This window comes from Nerophis lumbriciformis, linkage group LG39, assembly GCF_033978685.3.
Source record: "Nerophis lumbriciformis linkage group LG39, RoL_Nlum_v2.1, whole genome shotgun sequence".
Lineage (NCBI taxonomy): Eukaryota > Metazoa > Chordata > Actinopteri > Syngnathiformes > Syngnathidae > Nerophis > Nerophis lumbriciformis.
The window spans coordinates 5010106-5023467 of record NC_084586.2 but is presented as its reverse complement, the minus strand read 5'-3'; the positions used below and the strand labels follow the sequence as shown (position 1 = coordinate 5023467).

Here is a 13362-nt window from a genome sequence, read left to right as displayed (position 1 = left end):
AACACGTGACAAAAAAGTTGGGAAAGGGCATGTTCACCACTGTGTTACATGGCCTTTCCTTTTAACAACACTCAGTAAACGTTTGGGATCTGAGGAGACACATTTTTTAAGCTTCTCAGGTGGAATTCTTTCCCATTCTTGCTTGATGTACAGCTTACGTTGTTCAACAGTCCGGGGGTCTCCGCTGTGGTATTTTAGGCTTCATAATGCGCCACATATTTTCAATGGGAGACAGGTCTGGACTACAGGCAGGCCAGTCTAGTACCCGCACTCTTTTACTATGAAGCCACGTTGATGTAACACGTGGCTTGGCATTGTCTTGCTGAAATAAGCAGGGGCGTCCATGGTAACGTTGCTTGGATGGCAACATATGTTGCTCCAAAACCTGTATGTACCTTTCTGCATTAATGGCGCCTTCACAGATGTGTAAGTTACCCATGTCTTGGGCACTAATACACCCCCACACCATCACAGATGCTGGCTTTTCAACTTTGCGCCTATAACAATCCGGATGGTTCTTTTCCTCTTTGGTCCGGAGGACACAACGTCCACAGTTTCCAAAAACAATTTGAAATGTGGACTCGTCAGACCACAGAACACTTTTCCACTTTGTATCAGTCTATCTTAGATGAGCTCAGACCCAGCGAAGTGACGGCGTTTCTGGGTGTTGTTGATAAACGGTTTTTGCCTTGCATAGGAGAGTTTTAACTTGCACTTACAGATGTAGCGACCAACTGTAGTTGCTGACAGTGGGTTTCTGAAGTGTTCCTGAGCCCATGTGGTGATATCCTTTACACACTGATGTCGCTTGTTGATGCAGTACATCCTGAGGGATCGAAGGTCACGGGCTTAGCTGCTTACGTGCAGTGATTTCTCCAGATTCTCTGAACCCTTTGATGATATTACGGACCGTAGATGGTGAAATCCCTAAATTCCTTGCAATAGCTACCGTATTTTCCGCACCATAAGGCGCCCTGGGTTATAAGCCGCGCCTTCAATGAACGGCATATTTCAAAACTTTGTCCACCTATAAGCCGCCCCGTGTTGTAAGCCGCATCTAACTGCGCTAAAGGAATGTCAAAAAAACAGTCAAATAGGTCAGTCAAACTTTAATAATATATTAAAACCAGCGTGATGTGGGCGCGCATGGAGTCGTATATCAACATGGACGGAGCTGCGTGAAAAAAGCCACCCGGCCTCTTCGCGTAAACTTAAACTTACCTTAACCACTCGCTCATCTTTTCTTCATCCATCCCTTCGAGTTAGCTTTTATGATGACGCCGGCTGGAAAGGTCTCTTTTGGCAAGGTCTTCCTTTTGAATATCACCATGGGTGGAAGTTTCTGGCCATTAGCATGGCAAGCTAGAACCACAGTGAAGGATGACTTCTCATTCCCTGTGGTGCGAATATTCACCGTACGTGCTCCCGTTGTATCCACAGTGCGGTTCACAGGAATATCAAAAGTCAGTGGAACCTCGTCCATGTTGATAATGTTAATGTTCTCTGGCCGGATCTTTTTTTCAGCTATCTTGTTTTTACAATATGCACGGAAAGTAGCCAGCTTTTCTTGAAAGTCTTCAGGCAGTTGCTGTGAAATAGTAATCCGTGTGCGGATGGAGAGATTGCGTCTTTTCATGAACCGGATCCCTGTCGCTTAGTAGGAGCCATTTTGTGGTCTTTACAGATGTAAACACACAAAGGAAATGAAACGTACGGTAATATCCGCGCGCTTTTTCTTCTTCTACGCGGGCGGGTGGTTGCTTACAGTAGAAGAAGAAGCGCTTCCTGTTCTATGGGGGCGGGTGCTTACCTTGGCGGTTGCTTGCGTAGAAGAAGAAGCACTTCCTCTTCTACGGGGAAAAAAGATGGCGGCTGTTTACCGTAGTTGCGAGACCGAAACTTTATGAAAATGAATCTTAATATTAATCCATATATAAAGCGCACCGGGTTAAAAGCCGCACTGTCAGCTTTTGAGTAAATTTGTGGTTTTTAGGTGCGGCTAATAGTGCGGAAAATACGGTAGTTGAGAAAGGTTTTTCTTAAACTGTTCAACAATTTGCTCACGCATTTGTTGACAAAGTGGTGACCCTCGCCCCATCCTTGTTTGTGAATGACTGAGCATTTCATGGAATCTACTTTTATACCCAATCATGGCACCCACCTGTTCCCAATTAGCCTGTTCACCTGTGGGATGTTCCAAATATGTGTTTGATGAGCATTCCTCAACTTTATCAGTATTTATTGCCACCTTTCCCAACTTCTTTGTCGCTTGTTGCTGGCATCAAATTCTAAAGTTAATGATTATTTGCAAAAAATAAAAATGTTTATCAGTTTGAACATCAAATATGTTGTCTTTGTAGCATATTCAACTGAATATGGGTTGAAAATGATTTGCAAATCATTGTATTCCGTTTATATTTACATCTAACACAATTTCCCAACTCATATGGAAACGGGGTTTGTAGATCAGAATCTGGGTTTGACGTGGTTTGTGTAGCTCCCCCTGGTGTTGTGGTTGTGGCGGTCATTTACGTTATTGCGTGTGTTGCAGTGAAAGGACCATGGACCTGGTTCTTGACATGTGCAACACGTCTTGCATACACTGGTGCGGCGTGTCGGGCCGAGCCTTGGGGAAGCTCAGCCCCGCCGCCTCGCTCTCCCTCCCGCTAACGCTGCTGTCGTCCATGCAGGGTCTGCAGGTACACGACTTTATTCCACTTTGCACTAACATTATCATACTAACTTATTAGTCAATTTTGCCGGCATACACCTCAGTCATATAACTTGGTACGTGACGCATGCTGACTTCTTCAGCAAATTTTGCCAATGTACACCTTAGTCATATAACTTGGTATGTGACACATGGTAACTGTAAACATGCCAACATTAGCATGCTAACGATAACATGCTAACTTTTCTAGCCAATTTTGCCGATGTACAGCCTAAATTCATGTACCGGGTAACTTGGTACGTGACACATGGTAACTGGTAGCATGCTAATGTTAACATTAAACAGCGTGCTAACTGTTTAAACCAGAATCCTATAACTTGATACTTGACGCATGCTAACGTTAACATGGTAATGTTAGCATGCTCATTTTCTTTGCCGATTTTTCCACCGTACACCTCAGTCTTATTACTTGGTACGTGACAAATGCTAATTGTAAACATGCCAACAATAGCGTGCTAGCCTTAACATGCTAACTTTTTTAGCCAATTCAGCCGATGCACACCTTAGAGTCACATAACTTGGTACTTGACACATGGTAACTGTTTGCATGATAGCATGCGTGCTACCTTTTGAGGCAATTTTTCAGGCGTACACCTCAGAGTCATGTAACTTGGTACATGACACATGCTAACTGTTAGCATGCTAACATTATCATACTTACTTTTTAGCCAATTTTGCTGCCATACACCTCAGTCATATAACTTGGTACGTGATACACGGTAACTGTAAACATGCCAATGTTAGCATGCTAGTATTAACATGCTAACTTTTCTAGCCAATTTTGCCGATGTACAGCATACTTGCCAACCTTGAGACCTCCGATTTCGGGAGGTAGGGGTGGGGGTGGGGGGTGGGGGAGGCACTGAATTTCGGGAGTCTTCCGGAAAATCCGGGAGGGTTGGCAAGTATGATGTACAGCCTAAATTCATGTAGCTTGGTACGTGACACATGGTAACTGGTAGCATGCTAATGTTAACATGATAGCATGCTAACATTAGCGTGCTAACTGTTTAAGCCAATTTTTTCGCCGTACACCTCAGAATAATATAACTTGGTACTTGACGCATACTAACATTAACATAGCTAGCTAAAGTTTGCATGCTAACTTTGTTAGCCAATATTTCCACCGTACACCTCAGTCATATTACTTGATACGTGACAAATGCTCAACTGTAAACATGCCAACAATAGCATGCTAGCATTAATATGCTAACTCTTTTTAGCCAATTCAGCCGATGCACACCTTAGAGTCACATAACTTGGTACGTGACACATGGTAACTGTTTGCATGATAGCATGCTAACATTAGCGTGCTACCTTTTAAGGCAACGTTTCAAGCATACACCTCAGTCATGTAACTTGGTACTTGACCCATGCTAACTGTTAGCATGCTAAAAAATTTATCCAGGTTTTCCGGTGTACACTTTAGAATCATATCACATTTATGTGGCACATGGTAACTGTTAGCATACTAATGTTACTTAGACTTAGACTTCCTTTTATTGTCATTCAAATTTGAACTTTGCAGTACAGATAAGAACGGAATTCATGGTAGTGCAGGATAAAAGAGCACTGCTAACTTTTTAGGCAAATTTTTCGGCTGTTGCTAACATTAGCATACTAAGTTTTTAAGCTAATTTTTTAAGCTTCCCCCTTAGAGTCATATAACTTGGTAATTAGCACACGCTAACTTAATATTAGCATGCTAACATTTAGCATGTGTCACACAAGTACCAAGTTACTGTACATAACTGAGGTGTACGGTGGCAAAATTAGCTCAAAGAAATGTGTCGTGTGTGTGTACAGTACTGAGTCTGTCCGTCACATCACGTTGTTGTTTTATTTCAGAGCATTTCTGGCCTGAGACTGACAGACTCGTTTCTAAAGAGGACGTACGAGTACGACGACGTGGCTCAAGTGTGTGTGGTGTGTCCGCATAATGGCCACCTTTCTTAGCTCCTTTTTAGCACTTCTTTTTTTTTTTTTTTTTTAAAGACGCTAACGGACCAACTGTGGACCTCGCAATGCAACACTTAAAGAGGACGACGCTGGCTGGGTTTTAGCTTGCAAATGAATGTGAATAATGTTGAAAAGAATGATGTACATGTGAATAAATGTTAATAAAATCTGTGTGAATCATGTTAAGAAGCCTATTGATATTTTTGTGTGCTTAGGAAAACAACTCGAGTATTTTAGGACTTTTTGACCAAATATTAATTGCTATTTCTCTCATCAGACGGTGTACCTAATGAAGTGGCAAGTGTGTGCAACCCATTTCCTGTGGCGGATATCCAATGAAGATGACAGAAGAGAACAAAGAGTGAGTTAAATTCCAGGACATTTATTTATTCGGACAAGTGATTGGAGGAAGCGTCTTCCTGGCCCAGCAGTTGCTAATTGTTTCCATAGAGCATCTGATGCCAAATTCCAGATTTTAAAGCATGCAGGAGGAGCCACCTTAACACTTGGACTACATCCTCAAAACATAATACAATCTTAAAGGGAGGGGCTACTTGTGATTTATTACGTGGTGCTAAAGTGCAATGACGTCACAATGCAGGCTGCGGACAACACGCGTGTCGGTCACGTGTTCGATAGAATAACTTGGCTGTGAGGCCTCAGTGTTCCAAGATGAAGACACCACCATTCTAGAAGTCGGATGCATCTATTCGGCGAGTATAAGGCCGTCGTAAAGCCACGCTGTGCGGCGTTTGCTTGAGAATTTCAATCTATGGTTTGACCTCGAGCAAAAGTCGAAGGGTCCCTTTCTCCCATGTGCTCAGGTGGGGGGAAAAGGTGCGCAGCTACGCGGATTCTGGCTACGTGTCGGTTTAAGTCTCACTGCGCCTTTGTCCAAGATGCTCCCTGTCAAATCTCTCCCCCCACATATTCTCCCGTCGACTTAAAACGTCATATTATGATTAGGGATGTCCGATAATGGCTTTTTGCTGATATCCGATATTCCAATATTGCCCAACTCTTTAATTACCGATACCGATATCAACCGATATATACAGTCGTGGAATTAACACATTATTATGCCTAATTTGGACAACCAGGTATGGTGAAAATAAGGTACTTTTTAAAAAAAAATCTAAAATAAAATAAGATAAATAAATTAAAAACATTTTCTTGAATAAAAAAGAAAGTAAAACAATATAAAAACAGTTACATAGAAACTAGTAATTAATGAAAATGAGTAAAATTAACTGTTAAAGGTTAGTACTATTAGTAGACCAGCAGCACGCACAATCATGTGTGCTTACGGACTGTATCCCTTGCAGACTGTATTGATATATATTGATATATAATGTAGGAATCAGAATATTAATAACAGAAAGAAACAACCCTTTTGTGTGAATGAGTGTAAATGAGTGTACATGGGGGAGGTTTTTTTGGGGGTTGGTGCACTAATTGTAAGTGTATCTTGTGTTTTTTATGTTGATTTAATCAAAATAAAAAAAACGATAATAAAAAAAAAACGATAACGATAATTTCCGATATTACAATTTAACGCATTTATCGGCCGATAATATCGGCAGGCATATATTATCGGACATCTCTAATTATGATTTGTTTCCTACATTCAAAACACTTTCTTGTGGTCTACATAACATGTAATGGTGGTTCTTTGGTCAACATATTGCATAGATTATGTTTTACAGACTATTTTCAAGCCGCTTTCTGACCGTCTCTTCAGTTTGCGCCGTTTTGTGGGCGGTCTTATTTACGTGCCTCCACTTCAACGGCGTCTTTCTCCCCGCCATCGTTGTAGCTTTTAGGGCCTTCATATGGAGTCTACTAACACAGTGTTTTTCAACCTTTATTGAGCCAAAGCGCATTTTTTTCATTGAAAAAATCCAGAGGCACACCACCAGCAGAAATCATTAAAAATTTAAACTCAGAAGACAATAAAAAGTCGTCGTCGCAAGTGTTGTATATGAATTTAAAGCATAACCAACCATGCATCACTATAGCTCTTGTCTCAAAGTAAGCCTACTGTTACGACGTGTCACATCACGCCGTGACTTATTTTGAGTTTTTTGGTGTTTTCCTGTGTGTAGTGTTTTAATTCTTGTCTTGCGCTCCTATTTTGGTGCAGTTTCATGTCTTCTTTTGAGCGCTATTCCCTGCACCTGCTTTGTTTTAGCGATCACGAATATTTAAGTTGTTGCTATGTTTTTTTGTGAACATTGTTGTCATGTCATGTGCGGATGTACTTTGTGGACGCCGTCTCTGCTCCACACGCTGTAAGTTTTTGCTGTCGTCCAGCATTCTGTTTTTGTTTACTTTGTAGCCAGTTCCGTTTTAGGTTCGTTCTACATAGCCATCCCTAAGCTTTAATGCCTTTTCTTAGACCTTTTGTTTATTTTTGGTTTAAGCATTAGACACCTTTTTACCTGTACACTGCCTACCGCTGTCGTCTGCATATTCTGATCACGACAAACTTTCGTCGTCATTCCCGACATCTACAAAGCAATCAGCTACCGGCTTCCACCTACTGATATGGTATGGTATAACATGGTTACTCTGCCGAGCTCTAGACAGCACAGACACTCAACAACGGCACATTATTTGCAGATTATAATTACTGGTTTGCAAAAAAATATTTTTAACCCAAATAGGTGAAACTGCATAATCTCCCACGGCACACCAGACTGTATCTCACGGCACACTAGTGTGCCGCGGTACAGTGGTGGAAAAACACTGTACTAACAGATACAAGTTACGCTATTTTGTATTAGAAATGGCAACCGCGGAGGATGCATGTGCATGTACGAGCCGGTCTGAGATTAATCTTATCGCGCATAGAAAATGTGAAATAGAACCACGGAGGCATGGCGGAGATAGTTATATAACAATTTTGCCTTTCTTCATACTTCCTCCAAACAAACTGTTTTGAATTTGCCCGATTTGTGACGTTTTTCGGAGTTGTGACTAAAGCGGATTATCCATATATGGTAAAAATGTACCCAAAGAGCATTGCGCGAGTCCACCATTGTAGTCAATAAGCTCCTTCTTTTTCTCTGTTCTCTTATTGTGGGGCAGACTGGCTCGTACATGCACATGCATCATTCGCTGTTGCCATTTCTAATAATCCATCTGTAAGCGCTAAAAACTACATGGCGAACAGGTGGAAGACACTGTCGAAGTGGAGCCACGTAAATAAGACCGCCCACAAAACAGCGCATTCTTAAGAGATGGTCAGAAAGAGGCTTGAAGACGGTCCGTAAAACATAAATCTATGCAACATTTCGACCAATTACACCACAAGGAAGTGTTTTAAATGTAGAAAAAAAATCATAATACTACCCCTTTAAGTACTTTAATTCTGACACGGAAGAAGGGGGCTGGAATAAGTCCGGCGCCCCTGGAAGGTGAAACGTTATATAGCACAAGTTTGGATGCAGTTTACGCCACTTAAAATAAAATGATAAAATAAACTTCCAGAAAACTATCAAATCCATTCTGATTGCTTGTGAATTGAATTAACGATCAAAAATCTAAATGCACGCCGTTGTCTAGTGAGTGCGACCACAGTGGAAGGGGACTGTGCGTTTATCTGCCGTGTTTGAACATCCTGGTACTAACAGACGTTCAATGCACCTGGACTATGATCATTGAACTATGTGACTATTTAATGAAAAATACATATAATTAAATGAAAAATACATATAATGTAGCGTCTATCAATTGAACTGTCATTAGTAATGAGCCCGCCTTCATTCCAGACTGAGGCACTAGGTGGAAGGATATGAATAAGATAAATGCTTCAGGTGCCTAAAACAACACAAATGGGAGAATAAGGCCCTAAATAAGTACAACTGGGAGAGTCTAGATGTACTTGTTTACATGGGACTCGTAATAACGTGCCAGACTGATCTTGTTAGTCTATGTAAACTAGGGATGTCCAAACTACGGCTCGCCGACGCCTTCAATTTGGCCAGCAAAATGCGGCATCTTGCTAGCAGGGAGAATATATTCAACTGCCTATGAGGCTGCCAATTTGTCACCATCAAGTGTAAAATGCAAGTAAATCAAGACAATGATGTTTAACTATGCTCTGAGTGGAACATGCACAGCATTTACTTATATGACCCAATGCAAACAACCTTCCCTTGTCATGGTGAAAAAAAAAAAAGTCTTAACCAACACAAAATGTCAACAGACATGGCCACACATAACACAACTTGCTCACGGAACTTTGGAAATTATAAAAAAACGTCCTTGCACCATAAAAAATTCCAAATTACACCCATTACAAAGCATGATGGGAAAATGCAAAACCCTCTCCGCTTATCCATGGTTGGTGCATTTTAGCTGCTTGATATTTCTGGTTGATTACAAAACTTAAAGAGATCGTCACAGAAGTGAACTAGGTAGGAATCGAATTTTCACATACTCTTTATATCCAATTATATTAATTATAAGTCATATCCATTATATATATGTATATATAAAACCTTCTTACGACACTTCTAGTAACATGTCTGAAATGTGATGGCGTCTTCTACGTGTGAACACTGAGGGTTGAATGAGAAGAACAAACATGGCGTCACGAGTACCAGAAAAAGCATTTTGGACCACTTTGAAGATAAGTCACTCATGTGTGTCGCATGTTTTTTGTTTGTTTACAGTCCTCTCTCGGATCCAGCCTGGGTGGGATCATCTTGGTGTCGGGACTCTCCCATCTTCAGGTAAAGAGGTCACGTCAGAGAGCGTTGACAAACATCCACCCCAGCGACGGCGTGCACCAACCTGAGCAGATCACGAGTGCTCCTCAGCGCTGCCGCTGAAGGAGCGGCTCCTAATGTGGTTCCGTAGCTGCTCGATCAGCTCTGGGTTCTGCTGCTGGATCTGCTGGGCAAACTGCTGCCCTCTGGTGGACATAAGACAAGGCAAGTCATCATTTCGCCGAAGTCGACACTTGTTTGCGATTTGTCTTTCCCATATGTACTTACGCTTCAATTAAACTGGAAATGTCTGACAGTCCACCTACTCCGGCCGCCGGCCCGCCCACGGCGTTGGACATCATTCCTGACATGCTGAGAGCACGGCGAGGAAGTCACAGTGAGACACACTTGGCACTTAATGCTAAGCTAACGGCTAATAGAGACAACACTCACAGCTGCTGGACTTGTTGGTTCTGCATCACACTGGCTGCCTAAAATGTCCAAAAGAGTGTGACTAACATCAGGTTATGAAAACAACAGGCGGAGGTGGCGTGGTTACCATGCTGATGAAGGCGGGGTTGTTGATTAAACTGGCCATGTCAAATCCTAGTCCAGCTGCAATCTGTAGTACATCAAACATGACAAGTGAAAGTTTTGACAGCATTTGTTAATTTAGTTTTATCATAGTATTTTGACTAAAATGTAGTTAGGTTTTCGTCCTATTTTAGTCATCAAAATTGATTTAGTTTTAGTCTAGTTTCACTCAACTAAATTCCTCAACATTTCAGTTTGCTTGAAAAATGACAAATCTGGTCTTTTGGGTTGTCAAGTTGTGCAACTAACTGAACAGTGTGCCAAGGACATTGATCAAAGTGCACTGTACTGGTATCCGGGCAAGCTCGTCCATGGTGTAAAACAAAATTAGTGGTAGAGTAATCGGTCTTGCTCCCGCTCTACCGTCTTTAATATTAACAGTAATTCAGTTCAGTATAAGTTATTTCAAAATATTAGTTTCGGCCTAAATACTTAGCCTGCAGACAGCGCTTTAAGTTGGTTGAATTTTTACTCGAGAAAATCGAGCCACAGGGTTTACAACGTGTGTTTGTTGTTGTCTCCCGCGGCAAAAGTAAAGCGCATCCATATGTCTTCTCTTCTCTTCTCTTTCTTCCGGGTGCAGAAGATATACAGTAGAACCTCGATTTACGAACTTAATTGGTTCTTACCATGGTTTGTAAATAACAAAGTTTGTATAGAGAGGCAAAGTTCCCCGTAACAATGTAAATATGAATAAAGGGTTCTAGCTAGAGATGTCCGATAATGGCTTTTTTGCCAATATCCCGATATTGTCCAACTCTTAATTACCAATTCCAATATCAACCGATACCGATATATCCAGTCGTGGAATTAACACATTATTATGCCTAATTTTGTTGTGATGCCCCACTGGATGCATTAAACAATGTAACAACGGGACGGCGTGGCGCAGTGGAAGAGTGGCCGTGCGCGACCCGAGGGTGCCTGGTTCAATCCCCACCTAGTACCAACCTCGTCATGTCCGTTGTGTCCTGAGCAAGACACTTCACCCTTGCTCCTGATGGGTGCTGGTTAGCGCCTTGCATGGCAGCTCCCTCCATCAGTGTGTGAATGTGTGTGTGAATGGGTAAATGTGGAAGTAGTGTCAAAGCGCTTTGAGTACCTTGAAGGTAGAAAAGCGCTATACAAGTACAACCCATTTATCATTTATAACAAGGTTTTCCAAAATAAATCAACTCAAGTTATAGAAAAAAATGCCAACATGGCACTGCCATATTTATTATTGAAGTCACAAAGCGCTTTTTTTTTTAACATGCCTCAAAACCGCAGCTTGGAATTTGGGACATGCTCTCCCTGAGAGAGCATGAGGAGGTTGAGGTGGGCGGGGTTGGGAGTGGGCGGGGTTGAGGTGGAGGGGGGTAGCAGCGGGGGGTGTGTATTGTATCGTCCCGGAAGAGTTAGTGCTGCAAGGGGTTCTGGGTATTTGTTCTGTTGTGTTTATGTTGTGTTACGGAGCAGATGTTCTCCCGAAATGTGTTTGTCATTCTTGTTTGGTGTGGGTTCACAGTGTGGCGCATATTTGTAACAGTGTTAAAGTTGTTTATACGGCCACCCTCAGTGTGACCTGTATGGCTGTTGACCAAGTATGCTTGCATTCACTTGTGTGAGTGAAAAGTCGTAGATATTATGTGATTGGGCCGGCACGCAAAGGCAGTGCCTTTAAGGTTTATTGGCGCTCTGTACTTCTCCCTACGTCCGTGTACCACTTTGTGCAGCGGCGTTTTAAAAAGTCATACATTTTACTTTTTGAAACCGATACCGATAATTTCCGATATTACATTTTAAAGCATTTATCGGCTGATAATATCGGCAATCCGATATTATCGGACATCTCTAGTTCTAGCCTCGACAAAAAGTCCCTATTTTAGTTAAGATATGCACACTTTGATCCCAATATAAAGTGATATACAGTACAGTAAATCAAACAAACATAACTAAGGGGGTGATGGATCAACTTTCTGTGTAATAAAAATGACAAAACAACAACAACAAGCTGCTATATGGTCGGCTCTGCCAATACGTGCACACACACGCAGAAGTCACAAATCCCTAAATTTAACAACCATATTTCTACAATAATAAACATTTTAAAAAGTAAAATGCATACACATTAACAATGGCAAAGAACAGACGAGAAAGGAGTAGACAGAGGGAGAGAAAAAGAAAGGGGAGAGGGGAGCTGTACGTGTCTGTATTTTTGTGCTCTAGTAAGAGTAAAGGGCTGCTCTGGAATGAGAGAAGAAATAGTGTCTTCTCTTTCGCTGTGATATATTTCTGTTCGGGCATCTTTTCAGAGAAAAGACCGGCTTTATCACAATTAAAACGTGTTACTTACTGTGCTGTGCTATGGTCATGCTTGTGTGTGCCATGAATGGTCTATTTTTTTTTTACGCCACAGTGATTCCCTTCTTCTTTCCATGCTGGTGTGTTGAGTTTTGGGGACTCTTATTGAGTTAGCAAAATGGACAAAACTGCAATGTTTTGCCCTGCATTCTTGCTTGCAGGCGCCTGTGTAAAAGGTTTGTCCTCAGAGACATGAATCGCACACAGAGGCATATTTGGCACGATCTAGAAATTCGTAAATCGAAAAGTTGGCATATAGAGGGGTTCGTAAATCAAGGTTCCACTGTACTGTAGTCAGGTGTGCCTTGTTCTCCCAGTAAACAATCAAAACACCGTGCCTTACAAAGACAGCAGTTCTGATTGGTTCCCCTCCGTGATTTACCCCCTTTCCTCTCTCCCACATGCAACTGTGATTGGATAACTAGTCCCACCTGCATAAAGATGAAATTAAATATGATTTGATTTCGTCGCTTGTCAAAATGTTTGTCTTGTTTTTTTTCGTTGACTAAATTTTCTATTAATTTTGTCTTTGTTTTAGTCATCCTGCATTTGTTTTGATTAGTTATCGTTAGAGATGTCCGATAATATCGGACTGCCGATATTATCGGCCGATAAATGCTTTAAAATGTAATATCGGAAATTATCGGTATCGGTTTCAAAAACTAAAATTCATGACTTTTTAAAACTCCGCTGTGTACACGGATGTAGGGAGAAGTACAGAGCGCCAATAAACCTTAAAGGGACTGCCTTTGCGTGCCGGCCCAGTCACATAATATCTACGGCTTTTCACACACACAAGTAAATGCAAGACGTACTTGGTCAACAGCCATACAGGTCACACTGAGGGTGGCCGTATAAACAACTTTAACACTGTTAGAAATATGCGCCACACTGTGAACCCACACCAAACAAGAATGACAAACACATTTCGGGAGAACATCCGGACCGTAACACAACATAAACACAACAGAACAAATACCCAGAACCCATTGCAGCACTAACTTATCCGGGACGCTACAA

General features: G+C 41.6%; 2 protein-coding genes across 6 annotated transcripts in view; one reads left to right on the top strand and one right to left on the bottom strand.

Moving 5' to 3' along the window:
• trappc13 (trafficking protein particle complex subunit 13) overlaps nucleotides 1-9528 on the top strand; it is a 27991-nt gene extending 18463 nt beyond the window's left edge. For 2 of the 4 annotated variants that reach the window (XM_061932044.1, XM_061932043.1), the window contains 3 exons: nucleotides 2552-2699; nucleotides 4968-5051; nucleotides 9370-9528. In XM_061932044.1, coding sequence (XP_061788028.1) covers nucleotides 2552-2699; nucleotides 4968-5051; nucleotides 9370-9528 — 391 coding nt within the window. Of the gene's footprint in view, nucleotides 1-2551; nucleotides 2700-4579; nucleotides 4862-4967; nucleotides 5052-9369 lie in introns of those variants that run through there. The other 2 variants (XM_061932046.1, XM_061932045.1) reach the window with 1 other exon arrangement.
• Nucleotides 9395-13362, bottom strand: part of sgtb (small glutamine rich tetratricopeptide repeat co-chaperone beta) — a 14323-nt gene continuing 10355 nt past the window's right edge. For both annotated transcript variants that reach the window (XM_061932050.2, XM_072912728.1), the window contains 5 exons: nucleotides 9965-10027; nucleotides 9859-9896; nucleotides 9694-9777; nucleotides 9491-9611; nucleotides 9395-9423 (listed from right to left, as the gene is read on the bottom strand). In XM_061932050.2, the coding sequence (XP_061788034.1) occupies nucleotides 9500-9611; nucleotides 9694-9777; nucleotides 9859-9896; nucleotides 9965-10027 (297 nt within the window). In that variant the 3' untranslated portion in view covers nucleotides 9395-9423; nucleotides 9491-9499. The remainder of the gene's footprint in view (nucleotides 9424-9490; nucleotides 9612-9693; nucleotides 9778-9858; nucleotides 9897-9964; nucleotides 10028-13362) is intronic.